The sequence below is a fragment of the Heteronotia binoei genome, chromosome 2 (assembly GCF_032191835.1).
Source record: "Heteronotia binoei isolate CCM8104 ecotype False Entrance Well chromosome 2, APGP_CSIRO_Hbin_v1, whole genome shotgun sequence".
NCBI lineage: Eukaryota > Metazoa > Chordata > Lepidosauria > Squamata > Gekkonidae > Heteronotia > Heteronotia binoei.
Genome location: NC_083224.1, coordinates 17529049 through 17548061, shown reverse-complemented (window position 1 = coordinate 17548061; position 19013 = coordinate 17529049). Strand labels below are relative to the sequence as shown.

At 45.3% G+C, this 19013-nt stretch overlaps 1 protein-coding gene across 1 annotated transcript; it reads right to left on the bottom strand.

Annotated features, from left to right (window-relative positions):
* Positions 1–3450: 3450 nt before the first annotated feature.
* On the bottom strand, positions 3451–4785 carry LOC132567239 (gastrula zinc finger protein XlCGF57.1-like; the record flags this gene model as incomplete). The annotated part of the gene is made up of 1 exon (XM_060232927.1): positions 3451–4785. A coding segment is annotated over one exon (1335 nt), but the record flags the coding sequence as incomplete, so codon positions are not given.
* Between the last annotated feature and the right edge of the window lie 14228 nt (positions 4786–19013).

Below are 19013 nucleotides of genomic sequence, written 5' to 3'. Positions count from 1 at the left end.
TTGCCATTCTTTTAATGGCCACCGATGTTTTTCTATGGTTTTTCAGTCCTAGAGTAGGCTGGCTGACTTGCAATTTGACCTTCTTCCAATGGTTACTTCCTGCTTTTGTTGCCTCCAAGTCCCGTTCTCACTGGTAGTCAAATCACGCGATGGTACAAAACGTCACTTCCTGTTGAATTGTGCTGACCAGCAATGCTGTGACGATGGGGGTGTTTTTCAGAAACCACAAGTATTCAAAACATTCTTGTTTTTTTCACTTTTAAACTCTGTTCTTTAATATTAACTAGTTCCAAATTCACCCCTCCTCCTCTTCTTTATATAAGCATGCTATAGTCTTTTTGCCACTTTTTAATTATTTTTGTAAATTCTTATTTTACTCCCAGAGTGAAAGATAAAAATCAATACCTTCTGCAGTGGCTATCCAAGTAGACACTGTCCTGATAGTAATCCAGATGTTATTTGTAGTATAGAGGTGCTGGATCCTGGTGAGTTTAAGTTAATTTAATGTCTCTAGAGACCCTCTGCAGACGATGTAACGCACTCGTCGCCGGAGACCCTTCAAAGGAACCCCCTCCGGAGCACCCTGTCCGCCAAAGTAAATCTCCTCCAAGTTTCTCAAGCGTGTCTTGGATTATTCTCTGGATGAGAAAAGTAGTAGGCATTAGATTGCCTTCTCTACCCCCCACACAGAGGTTCCAGATGCCTCCCTTATGAGAGGCAGTTCAGCCATTTTTCATCCCCCGGAAGTCCTGCCCCTGGGCAAGAGACAGAGGTCTATTAAACCCTTCAAGAATCAGGATAGCCCTAGGCAACACAATGTCTATAATCTTGTAGCATGAAAACAAGAAAGTTAACTTCTCTATTTGATACATCGATACCTGGTATTATACAGCACCGTCTTAAAGTTTCCAAGTCCAAGATAGAGACTTGAGCATTTTTAATGCAGCTCTTCATTCAGATGAGGAACAGTCAGGGCATCTGTCCTGTGAAATGGCAGAGTCAGCATGGCTTCTCTCTGCTCTATGGCTTCATTATCATCTCTTGCCATCTGGTGTCAGGTCATATTCCAAATCCCATGAGGGAACACCCTCCCTGAAACCCACTAAAAGATTATGACAGCGTTTTCCCCTTCCCATATGGTGGACCTCAGGAAGAGCTAATTCTCACATTCCTGAATCCGGCCTTAAAGGAGATACGGATGGTGTAGATGGGGAGGCCCCGTAACAGACACATGCGAGTGGGAGCACATTCAGTTCCCTGAAAGCCTTCGGAACCCTCAGTGATTGTTTGGGGCTCCTTGTTTTTCAGTATCAGGGATAAACCTGAGTCTCTCAGCTCAGTCCTTTTGTAGAACTGGTCGGTTACACGTATGCCCACGCTTCCGTCTTCCTGGGTTCTAGGAGAGTCATCAAAACTAATTCGCTACAAGGGATGGATCTGACATAAACGTCACTTTGTTGGTGCAGGCTGTGCATATTGTAAAATATAACAGGAGGTATCAGAGATATAAAGTTTATAAAGCTGATTTCAGATGCTAAATGGCCATAGCAGGTCAATCACAATAGTGAGCTTGACTGGATTATGTGTGATATGTAGAGGGGTAATCGGTGTTGGGAGATACCAGTATTGCTACTGAGACGGGAAACCGAGGTCTCAGTTTGGTCCAGGAGGATACAAAGAATAAATAGACGTGCCTCTGAAATTAGAGTCCACAACTTTCAAAAACTAGTGGGGGAACATTTAACTTCCCAGACATTCAATTGCTGACGTAAGATTAGCAGTTCTCTTACAAAGGAATTTCAATGGAATATTGTCAAGGTGTCCCTTGCCATGAGCACTTCCATGTTGGTTCAGATTCTTGTAACACAGAGACATTTGATGACACGTATCATAAAAGCAGCAAGAATTTTGGTTGCACAATATTGGAAGCAGCAGGAAATACCTAAAGATCCTAGAGAGTGCGGAAGTGGACACATCTTCATCTTTTCTGAAGGGCAAGTCAATAAAAGATATAAAACATATTTGGAAACCTTTTTACGACTGATGGAATGTTTCAATCTAAATTTTTACCTGCTGAGATGGCCTTGGGTCAGCCATAGCTTTCATAGAGGCTGTCCTTGAAAGGGCAGCTGCTGTAAAAGCACTCTCAGCCCCAACTACCTCACAGGATGTTTGTTGTGTGTGTGTGTGGGGGGGGAGGTAGAGGAGATTGTGACCGCTCTGAGACTCTGAGATTCAGAGTATAGGGCAGGATATAAATCTAAAATCTTCTTCTTCTTCTTTGTCTGTTTAAACTGGAGAGGGAATCAAAAGTACATTCTCAACTTACAGATACAGACCTAACCAGCACACGCAATATTGCTACAGCACAACTGTGGAAGAGGTGGAAGAGAAGATTTGGATGCAGTAATTCAGAGAAAGAGAGGTGAGTTATCAAAGACTCCTAAATAAAGGAAACACTGTAAGGCTGATCATTCAGTATGTATATTAAGTAAAAAATAATATTGTTAATTGGGTTGCAGTCCAAGCTCTGCTCACGTCCTGAGTTCGATCCCAGTGGAAGCTGGGTTTAGGTAATAATGATAATAATAATACTTTTTATTTATATCCCGCCCTCCCCGCAAAGCAGGCTCAGGGCGGCTCACAACATGTAAATACAATGTACAGTAAAACCAAGTAAAACCATATACAATAATTACAATTTCAATTATAAAATCATCCTTAAAATCATTAAAACTTGCATAAGATTAACATTATGGTGCTATAGTTAAGTTCTTCCATAAAATTCAGTGACTAAAACGTAAAACATATCCAAGAGGACTTTTTTGGCTCGGTATTAAGTGAAGGCTATTTTAAAGAGGTGGGTCTTGCAGGCCCTGCGGAATTGGTCTAAACATCGCAGGGCCCGTACCTCCTCCGGGAGTTGGTTCCACAGTAGGGGAGCTGCTATGGAGAAGGCCCGATCCCGGGTGGTCTTCAATCTGGCCTCCCTTGGCCCAGGGATATTCAGCTGGTTCTTTCTAGCTGACCTCAGCGCTCTCTGGAGTTCATACAGGGAGGTAGCTGGCTCAAGGTTGACTCAGCCTTCCATCCTTCCGAGGTCGGTAAAATGAGTACCCGGCTTGCTGGAGGGAAAGTGTAGATGACTGGGAAAGGCAATGGAAAACCACCCTGTAAAATCTGCTATGAAACCATCATGATGCAACGTCACCTCAGAGTCGGAAATGACTGGTGCTTGCACAGGGGACTACCTTTATGTTCTTTCTAAAGTTAATATCTCTGGTACCTGGCATTACACTGTAGGGCAAACATGGCCCAACAAAGTGACATTTCTGTCAGATCACTGTAAAAAAATCAGTTCAACACCCTTAGGCTAAAAAGTGACATGGTTTTTCCCCCTTTTGGGCTCTTAGATGATGTTGAAGATAACCACACTGAATGAATCTCTTTCTACTCCAAAACTTTATGCCCTGTGTGGATTCTTCGATGTTTTTGAAGATTGCTCCAGTTACTAAATCTCTTCCCACACTCTGAGCATTCAAAAGGCTTCTCCCCTGTGTGGGTTCTTAGATGACGTTGAAGATTGCTATTATGACTGAATCTTTTTCCACACTCTGAGCATTCAAAACGCTTCTCCCCAGTGTGCGTTCTTAAATGACTTTGATGATGGTTGCTGCGGCGGAATCTCTTCCCACACTCTGAGCATTCAAAAGGCTTCTCCCCCGTGTGGCTTCTTAGATGATCTTGAAGGCTGCCATTCTGACTGAACCTCTTCCCACAGTCTGAGCATTCAAAAGGCTTCTCCCCTGTGTGGGTTCTTAGATGACGTTGAAGATCGCTATTATAACTGAATCTTTTTCCACACTCTGAGCATTCAAAAGGCTTCTCCCCAGTGTGGGTTCTTAAATGACTTTTATGTTTGTTGCTGCAGCTGAATCTCTTCCCACACTCTGAGCATTCAAAAGGCTTCTCCCCAGCGTGGGTTCTTAAATGACTTTGATGATTGTTACTGCAGCTGAATCTTTTCCCACACTCTGAGCATTCAAAAGGCTTCTCCCCTGTGTGGGTTCTTAGATGATGTTGAAGGCTGCCACTCTGACTGAACCTCTTCCCACAGTCTGAGCATTCAAAAGGCTTCTCCCCCGTGTGGGTTCTTAGATGACTTTGAAGATGGCCACTTTGTCTGAACCTCTTCCCACAGTCTGAGCATTCAAAAGGCTTCTCCCCTGTGTGGGTTCTTAAATGACTTTGATGATTGTTACTGCAGCTGAATCTCTTCCCACACTCTGAGCATTCAAAAGGCTTCTCCCCTGTGTGGGTTCTTAGATGATGTTGAAGGCTGCCACTCCGACTGAACCTCTTCCCACAGTCTGAGCATTCAAAAGGCTTCTCCCCCGTGTGGGTTCTTAGATGACTTTGAAGATGGCCACTGTGTCTGAACCTCTTCCCACAGTCTGAGCATTCAAAAGGCTTCTCCCCTGTGTGGGTTCTTAGATGACGTTGAAGAGCGCTATTACGACTGAATCTTTTACCACACTCTGAGCATTCAAAAGGCTTCTCCCCACTGTGGGTTCTTAAATGACTTTGATGATTGTTGCTGCAGCTGAATCTCTTCCCACACTCTGAGCATTCAAAAGGCTTCTCCCCCGTGTGGGTTCTTAGATGATGTTGAAGGCTGCCACTCTGACTGAACCTCTTCCCACACTTTGAGCATTTAAAATGCTTCTCCCCTGTGTGGGTTCTTAGATGACGTTGAAGATCGCTATTCTGACTGAATCTCCTCCCACATTCTGAGCATTCAAAAGGCTTCTCCCCCGTGTGGGTTCTTAAATGACTTTGAAGATGGCCACTGTGACTGAACCTCTTCCCACAGTCTGAGCATTTGAAAGGCTTCTCCCCCGTGTGTGTTCTCTGATGCTGTTGAAGAATGCAGGTTTGACTGAATTTCTTCACATACATTGCGTGTTCAAAATGTTTCTCCGCTCTGTGGATCCTTTGGTGCACAAGGAGTTGCGATTTGTATCTGAAGTACTTTCCACACCGAAAGCATTTACATGCCTTCACTATACTGTACTTTGAAAAATGTATATTATATTGGGTTTGATTTGAGAAGTTCATTCCACACTCCATGCACTTGTAAGTTTTCTCCAAACTGTGAATTACTTCTTGCAAATCCCCCCCTTGGCAAGGAATGGATTTATTCCTCTTCTTCACTCTGCACCTGACTTTCTGCCTCTGAGACTTGCTTTGTATCCTGATGTTTCTTCTCACATCTTCATTCTTGACATCCTCTGGTGATACATGATGCAGTTCCTCATCCTCCTCATTCCTCTGATCACCTCCTGCTGGAATAAAGAGAGAGATCTCCTGTTAGAATCCACACAAAGAGGTCTGATGTGCTCCGGAAGTTTCACCCATGCTCCACATATTTCAGTGTCGTCCTCCTGTTTTACAGTGAAGCGTACAACTGAGTATACACTATGAAAGTACATTAAGCTTCCTGCATCAGAGATGCTTGGTTGGGACTATTAGCCATTTTTAGAGGCCCCCATCTGTGTGACTTCTTTGATTAGAAGGAAGGGCTGTTTTATGAGGGAAGCTATTTCTGTACTTCAAGTTATTACACAATTGCTCTCTTATGGTAATTCACATCTGCCCAATGACATTCATTCTCTGACTGAAGGTCTTAGCAAATGCCTCACTGTCTTTTCCCTTTTCATTGCAGTGGATTCTCTGGTTCACATAGAAGCCTCTGTTCCTTCTTTTGCTGACTGACCTTTCTTAATGGACTGGGGTTTCAGGGAGGACCCCTCTTTGGCAAGGAATGGGCTTATCCCTCCTCTTACCTGCATGGCTTTCCTCCTGCCTCTGTGGTCCATCTCCAGAGTTTTCTTCAGCATCTTCATTCTTGACTATTCCCAAAGAGAGCCCCTGGAATTCCCCAGCAGTCTCCTCTACATCTGCTGAAATCAGGAAAGAGTTTCAATCAGCACCCATGCAAGAAGCCAAGCCACCAGTCAGGCACTCCTGGGTCTCCATTTCTTTTAGAAGACCTTCTTTCCTACCAAACTGAGCTGCTGTTCACACCTTATCCCTGCCAGGCCCTCCCGTAGAGCTGTTTTGATATTCTGCCCATCCCTCCTCTCCCCAAATGTATTTTAAGGGGGAAGATGACAAAGAATGATTCCCCGCTGCTCCCATTAGACTTGCTGTGCAGCTCTTTTGACTCTCTGCTCTTGACAATGAAATACAAGAAGTTCTCACAATATCTAATCGTTCAAGTGCACTGAGAGTTTCCTTCCAGTTGTAAAGAGAACAAAGAGGAGCTGGTTTTCAGCCTCCCCCAAATAAACCTGTGGTGGAAAAATTGGCTCTTTATGAAACACTTACTGACTAAAAGCCCCAGGATGCTTTGCAGAACACAGCTGCCTGGGCATTGTAAGTTAGGAGATTAAAGGTCGAATAAGGCTATTTAGATGGGAGGGAAAATAGAAAGGGGCATTATTGGCATCAGAGTTGTTTATTAACATCTTCTCTCTGGATATACCAGTAAACCAGAGGGCGGTGCAGCGACTGGGGCACCAGAAACTCTGGGGCCACCCCTGGGTTTACTTGGTGAGACCCTGGTAAGACGCATTTGAACATAAGAACATAAGAGAAGCCATGTTAGATCAGGCCAATGGCCCATCCAGTCCAACACTCTGTGTCACACAGTGGCCAAAAAATATATATATTTTATATATATATATATATATATATATATATATATGTGTATATATATATATATATATATATATATATATATATATATATATATATATATATATATATATATATATATACATACACACACACACACACACACACACACACTGTGGCTAATAGCCACTGATGTACCTGTGCTCCATATTTTTATCTAACCCCCACTTGAAGGTGGCTATGCTTGTGGCTGCCACCACCTCCAGTGAATTCCACATGTTAATCACCCTTTGGGTGAAGAAGTACTTCCTTTTTCCGTTTTAACCTGTCTGCTCAGCAATATTTGGGACATGGAACATGGGAAGGCTGAGGGGGTCAGTGGGGCAGTGCCTCTCAGCCCCGCCTCGGCCTCATGCCATGACACCCTCTCTGGCTTTGATGATGGCCACAATACTGGCCTCAGCTGCTCCTGGATCACTGGGGTGGATTGCATCGCTATACTTGGCTCTGCTGAACATCACTTTTATGGCCACCCCAACTTCTTCAGGTTCATGCATCAAGCCATGGCAGCAGTTTGCACCTTTAGTTCCCATGAAAGATACTTACCCAGAAAAGCCACACTCCCATAGTTCTCCAGCATGACTTCCCTGTAGAGGGCTTTTTGGTCCAGATCCAGCAGGCCCCACTCCGCCACGGAGAAATTCACGGCCACCTCCTCAAAGGAAAATGGAGACTGAAAGAAGAAGCAGATTCTCTCATCACGGATCATTATTATTATTATTAATTATTTGTTTATATTCCGCCCATTCCCCCATTGGGGGCTCAGAGCGGAGTACAGCGAATAGAAACAAAATCACAATAAAATCATAATAAAACCAATTACAACATTCATCAAAGTGCAGCAAGATAATTCAGCAAAGTGACATGACAGCCAGGTGGTAGAGCACAAAATAGTACCACAATACAGCATCACAGTACAGTAGCGCAGTAGAAGGGAGGCCAATCAATTGATAGATGCCCACTGCATCATCCAAAGACCTGGCGGAACAGCTCCCTATGAAAGGCCAGCAAGCCAGGTAGGGCCCGGATCTCCATAGGGAGCTGATTCCACCACGTCGGGGCCAGGACCGAAAAAGCCCTGGCCCTGGTAGAGCAGGGAATTGACACTCTCGACAGGGGAGTTTGTGAGGGTGCAGGATGCAGAGCTCAGCGTGCGTAAAGGCTGGGCTCTTCAGAGCCTCTCTTCCTCAGGCAGCCGGAACAAAAGCTTCCCTGAGAAAGAACTGAGGGCCCTGACTATCCCCCGTCCTCCCCCTCCCCCTACCTGGACAGGAGGCTGAGGAGGCGTTTCCACTTCTCTGCAAAGAAAAGGGCTCCATAACGTCTCTTCGCTGCCTGCAAGGGAGACAAAACGGGAAGGAAGAATTTCAGCCTAAAATTCCTATTTTGCTGGCTTGCCTGAATCTTCCTTACGCATCCCGATTCCCAGGGTTGTCAAACCTTGTCTTCTTTACACTCTAGAAAATGTTGTAATCAAATTCAGTAAATTGTGGGAGAGGTGAAAGACAAGTCTCAGGTAGCTATGAACCTCAGGTGGTTATGACCGCTGCTAGTACATGATTTTAGACTTTTGTGAGGCTTGAAATGTGCCCTGTGAGCCCTGGAGCTCCAATGGCTTCAGTATCCCTGCTAGATCGGACCAAAAGCCCAGGCATGACATCCTCCCGCCTCCTGGGCCTTCTTCCTGGAGTCCAGACTGGCAGGAAGAAAGCAGGTGACCAGAAACTATGTGACATGACACATCCAGTCCTAAACCCATGTGGTTTCAGCACATCAGCTGAAACTCTAGGGGGCTGCCAGTGTTTTCTAGAGCGTCTGCTGACAGTCTGACGTAACATTCAGGTATTTTGCTGGATGAGGCATGAAAATGACAAACAATATGGATTGCCGGTATTACAATATGTACAATGAACACAAATCCGAATCCGACACTAGGCAATATATAAAGGAAATAAAAGTCTCACGTAGATATTTTCTTAGCCCAAGTTCTCCAAACGAAGACCCAGGTACTTTAATTTCTCTGTTTCAGTTTCTTAATATAAACCTTTCACAGTGGTTAGGCTATCAGTGATGTTCCCATTCGCATCACTGTTTATGTTCATTCTATTTCTTGTTTCTTTTCTTTTTACTCCTGGACGTCAAGGAAATTATTTTTGTCAATTCTGTTATTGATTAATCAATTATTGATTAATCTTCTATTCCTTATTCTGAGCTACTTAGTGGAATCACACTACAGAGTTGGATTTGGATCTGTGTTAATAGTACACGTAGAAATGGCATCATGTCCAGCCCATGCTCCACCCGCAAACCTCACAGGGGGACCAGGCCATGGCCCGGCATCCCTAATCCAGTGTCCTCTGAGTGTTGCCACCCAGATGCCCCTGAAAAGCATTAAAACTGGACACACAGCCCCAATTACTGGCCTGTGGCAATGGGTTTTTCTAGATTTGCTGCCCCAGAACAAGGGGGGGGGGTCTGTGTGTCTAAAGCTCCATCAAGTCACAGATGACTTATACTGACTCCAGTTATTCCAGGCAAGAGACATTCAGAGGTGGTGTGCCATTGCCTGCCTCTGCACAGCAGCCCTGAATTTCTTTGGTGGTCTCCCAATCCTAAAACTAACCAGGGCTGACCATTCTTAGCTTCTGAGATCTGATGACCTTGGGGAGTCTGGGCCATGCTGGTCAGGGGAACATGGAAGTTCCCTTTATTCACCTTGGCATTTAGCTGACCCCAGATTTGTTTTCCTTTTCTGTTTTTGAGCCACCTTGAGTCTTTCTAGCGGAAGGAAGGTGAGATATGCATATTTCTATTGATGAAAAGCATCAAATTCCTCTCCATGAATTTGTATGCTCCCCCTTAACGTGGAGAAGCCATCACCACATCCTATCCATTCTACACAGTCTCCAGAAGTATTTCCCTTTTCTCCTCTCCTGAACCCTCCGCCCAGCAACTTCATCACATGCTCCAATCCCCTCTGGGCAGGAGGCCTCCTTACCACTTGACGGGGCATCTTGGGCATGCTCCTGGGCCTGCGCCCTCTGGCCTTCCTCTGACGGAGCTCCTTCCGCCTCAGAGAAGCTTCTTTCCACCTTCACGGGTCCCCCCCACATCTGGAACAACAGCAAGGGAAAAACAGAGGGGTTTCCAGTTGGCAGACTGGGGTGTATTTTATCTCCCTGTCTCTTAAATCTTCATGCAGAACACATCATAAGGAAAGCTGCATTAGATGTAGATGAAGGTGGAGTGGAAAAGGGCGGAAGGAACATCAACAGTTTGAGATATGGAGATGGCACCACTGTCAGGTCCTGCATGTTCTTCACCAATCATCTCAGAAAGGCATTTATTGAATAAGCAAAGACGTTACAGAAGAAGAAGAAGAAGAAGATATTGGATTTATATCCCGCCCTCCACTCCGAAGAGTCTCAGAGCGGCTCACAATCTCCTTTACCTTCCTCCCCCACAACAGACACCCTGTGAGGTGGGTGGGGCTGGAGAGGGCTCTCACAGCAGCTGCCCTTTCAAGGACAACCTTTGCCAGAGCTATGGCTGACCCAAGGCCATGCTAGCAGGTGCAACTGGAGGAGTGGGGAATCAAACCCAGTTCTCCCAGATAAGAGTCCGCACACTTAACCACTACACCAAACACTTAACCACTACACTTAACCACTACACCAAACTGGCCCAAGGCCATGCAAGCAGGTCTTGTTGAAACTGAAGCCCACGGCCCCTGCTCATACAGCTATACATTGGGTCCATTCTTTACATGGTTTCAAAGCTAAAGCACCAAAATCTACCAACTGCATCCCCCCAATAAGCAATCCAAGCCCCCTAATCAAGCAGAAACAAAACCACGAGAGTCTCTGTGAACCAGATAACGCAGGTGACCTTGGAGGCCCTCTGTGACTAGTTCTCAGGGAGGAAATGGATACAGATATACTGCAGACAAAACAGGTCAGTAGGTGGGAGCATAGCAATAGCAGTCAAGCAGGACTCAAAGGTTATTGCAGGTGACATACAAGCATAACTGTTTCCCCCACCGGTTCATGGCAAGAGGCACTCTTGACAACCACATTATTGGCAGAAAGCAGTGAAGACTTGGAATATTTACTAAGGAAGGGTAAAGCAGAAAATGCTGAAGTAAGCTTACAGCGGAACAAGGGGCAAAAATAATGACTAGTGGAGGATTACAGAAATTTAAGGTTGACGAAGAAATGTAAGGATGTGTCACTGGAGCAAGTTAATTTGTGCCACACTATTCCCCATTACTTTGTGTGGGTGTGAGAGTTGGACAAGGAACAAAGCTGACAGGAAGAAAGTTGATTCTTTGTGGTGTTGGAGGAGAGAGCTTCTACAGATATCATGGACCACCAAAAAGACAAATAAATGGGTTCTAGATCAAATCAAGACTCAGCTCCCCCTAGAAGCTAAAATGACTCAAATGAGGTATTTGGTGACATTATGAAAAGACAGGAGTCACCGAGAGAGGCAAAAATTCTAAGGAAAGCTCAAGGCAGCAGGAAAAGAGGAAGGCCAAACACATGATGGACTGACTCAGTCAAGGAAGCCACAAAGGCCCTCAGTCTGCAAGACCTGAGCAAGGCTGTTAAAGAGAGGACGTTCCCAGGATTGTCACAATGGAAGTGGCTTGACCCACACAGTAATAGCTGGCAGGAGAAGCTCATTGCTTGAGCGGAGCGACTGAAAGCCCCTCACCTGCTGTGCCTGCCTCTTCTCCTCTGCCTCACTCAGGAGGAAACCTTCAGCCAGGGCCACTGCCTGGGAACTGGTCTCTGGCCCGCATCCTCTCACCCAGCCCTCCACTTCCTGCGGCAGGATGGCCAGGAACTGCTCCAGGATCACCAGGTCCATCATCTCCTTCTTGGTGTGCCTCTCTGGCTCCAGCCAGTCCTTACAAAGTCCGTGGAGCTGGCTGCAAACCTCTCGGGGCCCATCAGCCTCCTGGTAACAGAACTGCCGGAAGCATCGGCTGCGTTCATCTGCGGTCACAGGGTCCTGAATCAACTTCTCTGGCATGGTTCTTTCCCAAAACTCAGCACCACTCCCTGCTTCGAGGGGATGGAGACCTTTCCTTGATATCTTCCCAATTCCAAGCCCTTCGGGGTCCTTCTCTTCCATCTCCTTCCCCTTTCTCTTGGGTTGCCTCTGACTCCGGAAAGACACTCTCATTCACTTGGCTGTGAAAAGGCAGAGGGAAAGATATCAGAAAGGCAGGAAGAAAAGAAAACAGAGTTACATCACTGTCCCTGGTGAAGAATCACCTAAGGATTACCACAGTGCATCAGAAGGAGAGTCCTTGTATTTTGTTGTTGAGGATCAATGTCACTGCGGTATATTACATATCAAGCTTTTAAAGATATACCTCTTTGGTCCTTCAGGCCACAAAACCACCAATACTTACTTATTAAATGATCTGTTGTCGATCTTATGAGCTTAGGTATCTATTTCTGGAATTAGGAATGCGGGGAGAATAGAGGGGTATAAGTCAGGTAATGAAGAAATGAAAATTAATTTATTTGCGGATGATATCATAGTAATTATGTCTAACCCCAAAGACGGAGTTAAAGAGATTAAGATAATTTTAGATGATTTTGAAAAGTGTTCAGGGCTCGGAGTGAATATGGCAAAATCAGAAATTCTATACCTTAATGTTAATAGAGAGGAAAAACAGGAAATAAATAGGATTACGAATATAGGAATGGGAGCCAAGAGACTTAAATACCTAGGGATAGTCTTGCAAAAAAATATGGACAAAATGATAAAGGAGAACTATGGTAAAATATGGAAGAAAACAGAGAGAGATATGAATAAATGGAATCATAAAATACTAGGGATATCAACTAGAATAAGATCTCTTAAAATGTTCTTGATACCAAAGTTAATGTATTTATTCCAAACGTTGCCTTTAGGTTTGAGGAAAAATCAAATTGAACAATGGAATAAAGCAATCAAAGTGTGGATTTTTAATAATAAAAACTGTAGGTTTCATAAGAGAATTCTATACAACCTTAAATCAGAATTAGGTTGGGGAATCCCAGATTTAAGTAAATATTATGAGGCCTTCCAACTAAGAGCGTTACTAGATCTGAGTGAGGATAAGGTACAGAAGTGGATTAATTTCGAGAATGCAGTCAACAGTGGTATTGGAAGATTTGGAATTTTTTCCACAGTGTCGACAAAAGATCTAAAATTAGCTATAGGGCCCAGAAGAGTAGCATTAGAAACCTGGATGAAATGGTACCCACAGTGGCTAGGAAAGGTTTCAAGGTGGAGCCTCCTAGAAGCTTTTGTTAAGGAGGTGCATGCTACAAAATGGTGGGAAAGGCTTAAAAACAAAGGCTATTTTAGAGTGGACGATATGTTTAGGGGTGGTAAACTAAAACCCTTAGAGGAAATTACAGAAGATTTAGGTAATCAATACTGGTTAAACATAGCAGGCTTGCATAAGATAGTTAAGAAGATCAGTGAAAAGGGAGAGCTTTGGTTAGACGCTCCAATGGAAGAGATATATAAAGTAATGGCCAAACAAAGGAAGGGTCTAGTGGGGTTACTATACAGAAAAATGATTTCAAATAAAGGTAAAATAATAGTACATTTACAAAAGATTTGGAGTCATGAAGGTCAGTTAACAGAGAGGTTGGCTGCGAAAATCTTGGAAGGACTAGAAGGGATTAAAGTAATCAAATTTAAAGAACTGGAATATAAATTTTTCACAAAATGGTACAAAACTCCCGCACAAATAGCCAATATATTCCCAGGAATGAGTTCCAAGTGCTGGCTTTGCAAACAATTTAAGGGTTGGTTTGCACATATGTGGTGGGAGTGTGAAGAGGTTAAACCCTTTTGGGGGAAATTATTCAATTTATTAGAAAAGTCTGTAATGTACCATTAACCATTGGCTTTAATTTGATGTTGTTAAGCACAATAGGAAGTCCGGCACTAAGTAGACCCACTCAAAACCTTGTCAAGGCAATGATACTAGCGGGGAAGGCGGTCATTGCTTTGGGGTGGAAAGATAAAAGTAAATGGTCAGTAGAAATCTGGCACAGCTATTTCTTTGATTACATACAGTCTGACATCGTGGCAACAATCAAAAAGGATTCCACGTGGGAAGATAAAGTCAAGGAAATCGAGACCAGATGGAACCCTTATTTAGAGTGGATCTCAGGAGAAGCAAGGAAGGACATTCAGTGGAAGATCAGGACTCTGTGCCCTTGGCTGAGGGGAAAAGACTAAGAGAAGATGGGGAGGGTTGGGGGGGAGGGTTATTTGTAATTCCAACATTCATATGTTGTAATGGTCAATTGTACAAGAGTCAATAAAACATAAAAATATTTATTTTTTTAAAAAAAGGTATCTATTTCTGGGGATCAGTCTGTCTAGTGGGTACATCTGAGGTAAACTGGAGCTCAGGACAAAGTGACCAGTAAGGGCTTAACCATTAGAGTTCACTTTTCCTTAACCACTACACCAAGCTGGCGGACCTGAGACAGTTATGAAGACTCCCACACTCTCGGCTTTCAGCAAACAAAGCAAGACTTAATTATTGAAGAGGCTTTTCAACTCTAGCAATAGGGAAGCACTGTACAAAATGCTTCAGAAAGCCACTTGGATGAATTATTGCAGTCTACATTACTGGGTCTCGTTTTGTGAGGAAATGACCCCTCTTTCCCCAATACTATAGTCTCAGGCATGGTTGCCAGGGCGCCTGGAGAAGTGAGCTTGCACCCGTCTGGCCAGAGAGTGCGAGTGAAGCCATCCAGGAACTGAATGGGACTCATGTGTACCAGCAGCCTAAGTGTATAAGTGTTCTAAACAGGCACAGAGTGCTTGCCAACATGCACGGACGTTTCCCCGCTACTGTGTGGAGTCCGCCATGGTGGGGAAGAAGCTGCGCCGCCATGGAGCTGTCCAGGCGACCGGTGTTGAAGCGCTAAGCATGGAAACCACTGTGTTTCGCTAACACCACTTGTAGCCATCTTCCCGCTTGGTTGGACTTCATTCCTTCTCAATGGGAACCTCACGTACACACCTTGAGTCATTCTTAGCCCGCAAGCAACCCATCCGTTTTATGAATGGATTAATAGCACGACTGTTGATCCTAATTGCTCAAGTAAGATCTTGAACAGTAACTCTTGCCCAGGAGATGATGAGAAAAGAGGAAGGATCCCTCCTATCACATCTTAGCCTTTTGTCTACACCGGGGATACCTAGGTCAATATCTGATTCTCTATTGTCACCTTCCCAGATAATCCCATCTCATCCCAACCACCCAACCATTTCCATACTGATACCACTGGAGCCGCCCCAGGCCCTGTCGCAACCTGGAAGTTTCCAGGATGCCCAGGACCAAGGTGAAGTTCATTGGTCAAAGTATACACCCAATCAGGTGTCGCCAAAGACTCACCATTGGTCCAGCCGATGTCCAGCCTTCATGGTCATCAGCAGAACCTCCCATCTCCCCTCCCAGTCACCTCCCATCCCCTCGGGACTTAGGTGACTTTTTATAACCTGTGGACTAGCTACCCACAGGTGTGCTTCTATTCAGCAACCCATTCTCCGCTGTGTAGATCCATCCCAGATTCCTGATCAGTTTCGGGTCCTCCCCCATTCCCTCATTTGTCGCCATCGGAGTCTTCCTTGGAGTCTGCGAGAGGTAAATATCACCCTGTCTGTTTATCCATACATGTTCCCCTATCTATCTATCTATATTTCCTAGACCTGTGTGAATGTGCGATTGTTTTTGTATTTTTATCTTGTATGAAAGAACTATTTTTCACAATAAATTACAATTGGTTTTTATTAAATTAGAGTCCTTTTATTGAGCATTTACTCTCTGGATGGTTGAGCCTGGTATACATTGGTAAAAAGATTCCTATTAAGCCGGGTGTCCACCTAACTAATTCCCCAACCTCGTTTTGAGGGCATTTCGGCTTACAGTTTGCTGTAGGTTGTATCTTGCTGTGTAATTTTGCATCATTTATTGGGTCATGTTTAGAGTACTGCTTTCCTTCAACACTGTTTTTCAGATTCCTGGTTGGTTCTGGAACCCACATTCTATTTCATCGTTTACTGAATGTACTATCCTATTGATTGCATTAAGTCCCATTAAATGGTGCACTATAATTAATGTAGCTTTAGGTGAATCTCGCAGCACCTTTAAGAGCATAAGAACATAAGAGAAGCCATGTTGGATCAGGCCAACGGCCCATCAAGTCCAACACTCTGTGTCACACAGTGGCAAAAAATTTTATATACACACATACACTGTGGCTAATAGCCACTGATGGACCTGTGCTCCATATTTTTATCTAAACCCTTCTTGAAGGTGGCTATACTTGTGGCCGCCACCACCTCCTGTGGCAGTGAATTCCACATGTTAATCACCCTTTAGGTGAAGAAGTACTTCCTTTTATCCGTTTTAACCTGGCTGCTCAGCAATTTCATCGAATGCCCACGAGTTCTTGTATTGTCAGAAAGGGAAAAAAGTACTTCTTTCTCTACTTTCTCCATCCCATGCATTATCTTGTAAACCTCTATCATGTCATCCCGCAGTCGACGTTTCTCCAAGCTAAAGAGTCCCAAGCGTTTCAACCTTTCTTCATAGGGAAAGTGCTCCAGCCCTTTAATCATTCTAGTTGCCCTTCTCTGGACTTTCTCCAATGCTATAATATCCTTTTTGAGGTGCGGCGACCAGAACTGCACACAGTACTCCAAATGAGACCGCACCATCGATTTATACAGGGGCATTATGATACTGGCTGATTTGTTTTCAATTCCCTTCCTAATAATTCCCAGCATGGCGTTGGCCTTTTTTATTGCAGACGCACACTGTCTTGACATTTTCAGTGAGTTATCTATCACGACCCCAAGATCTCTCTCTTGGTCAGTCTCTGCCAGTTCACGTCCCATCAACTTGTATTTGTAGCTGGGATTCTTGGCCCCAATGTGCATTACTTTGCACTTGGCCACACTGAACCGCATCTGCCACGTAACCGCATCTGCAAAACAGTTTTATTCAATCTGTCTTCGTGGAAGGCACCACAGTAGGGCTGCCAATCCCCAGGTGGGGGCAGGGGATCCCCCGGTTTGGAGACCCTCCCCCCGCTTCAGGGTTGTCAGAAAGCGGGGGGAGGGGAGGGAAATGTCTGCTGGGAACTCTATTATTCCCTATGGAGATTTATTCCCATAGAAAATCATGAAGAATTGATCTGTGGGTATCTGGGGCTCTGAGGGGGCTGTTTTTTGGGGTAGAGGCACCAAATTTTCAGTATAGCAGCCAGTGCCTCTCCCCAAAATACCCCCCAAGTTTCAAAAAGTTTGGACGAGGGGGTCCAATTCTATGAGCCCCAAAAGAAGGTGCCCCTATCCTTCATTATTTCCTATGGAAGGAAGGAATTGAAAAGGTGTCCCGTCCCTTTAAGTGATGGTCAGTACTCCTTTTGGAGTACTGTGTGCAGTTCTGGTCGCCGCACCTCAAAAAGGATATTATAGCATTGGAGAAAGTCCAGAGAAGGGCAACTAGAATGATTAAAGGGCTGGAGCACTTTCCCTATGAAGAAAGGTTGAAACGCTTGGGACTCTTTAGCTTGGAGAAACGTCGACTGCGGGATGACATGATAGAGTCACAGCCTTGATCTTGGCTCCACCCCTAATGTCTCCTGGCTCCACCCCCAAAGTCCCTAGATATTTCTTGAATTGGACTTGGCAACCCTACACCACAGTAAGCCGCATGAAGTGGAACTCCATCAGCCTTAAGAAGAAACTCGCAGTTACAGACTGGCATTTCCTGTCTTACAAAATGCAAAAACCTGGACTAGTCTGAAGAAGCTTGCTTGCACACAAAAGCTTATACCTTGAACAAAACTTTGTGCGTCCTAAAGGTGCCACCGAGCTTAAACTTTGTTGTATCTCCCCACTCACCCCCCCCCCCCACGTCCCCGGTACTGCAGGTGAGGGGAGCACTAACTTGTGGCATTTGGGGCAGCCAGTCAGCAGGAATGAGTCCCCTCCACGGTAGCACTTTCTTCAACCCAGTCGATCTCCTGCTCCCTCTCCCCACAAAGAGTGCCTCGGAACAGATAAAATACCCACCATAAAACAGTGCAAAAGATACAAGAAACTTTAAAAATATTCAACAACGAGCAATTCCTCCCTGCTAAATTCTTTCCACCCTCCAACAGGGCGGGATGCAGGGCGGAGGCTGGCCTGGCCTGCCCACCCCCCATGCAGACCGCCTTGCAAGACCTGGGACCACCCCCCTCCAAGGGGGCTCACAAAGGGCAACTCCCACCTGCATAGAAGAACATCCCCCCTCTTGCAAACACGGGGCGGGGTGCAAAGTCCTCCCTTCGGAGGCTGGAAGGCCTTCCTGGGAGGGACCTTCCCGGCGTCTCTCTCCCGCCCCCTCCACTCCCCCTCTCCAGCCCACAGCTCGCCTCCTTTAACCCCTTCACGGCTGCAGAGGCCAGGAAACAAGCGGGACTGGGCTCCCTTCAGCCCGGCTGGGTCAGCGACGCCTCGAATGCCGCTCGATGGGGCTGCTCGGGGGTCTCTCAGCAAAGGGAGGCTGAGAAAGTGGCTCCCAGCTCCCCCCTTGCAGCCCCAGAGAGAGGGGGAGGAGGGAGGAGAAGAGCGGCTGGCAGCAGGGAAACCGGGGCAGAGGGAAGGGAGGGGTGCCAGCCTCCCGCTTGATGCAATTCTGTGCTTTAGAAGAGGGAAAGTGTGAAATCAGGTCTCTGAAGAAGGGCGAAATGCGTTTATGAACGCTAAAGGAACTTTGCACGACAGAGTCAATTTTAAGCACTAGCACTTTAATCCCCCCCCCCCACCAGCACTGAATAATCCAGGAAGAGGAAGAAGTCTGGACTGTGACGTTTGTTGGTATGAATGAATTGCTCAAGAGTCTGTTATTGAGGGATAGTGAGTGGTAGCAGAGAGCCGTCCAAATAGGCTGATAATAATGGTCACACCGATAAGAAGAGTCTTCACACCAGTTCTTTTAGAACTATCAGTGTATTTACAAATAGTCACAGATAAGTGCAGTATAATTACAATCCAGAGCTCCAAAGTCCTACCTCAGACAATCATCAATACAGAGAGAAAAAATACCTTGGTACTTAGCACTTTTTATAGCTCAGCCCACCAATCAGCAAATATGCTGACTCACTGTGACTACAGGCATTGCCAGGCATTGCATCAGCCTGTCCTGCGATCGAAGTCACATGACCTCA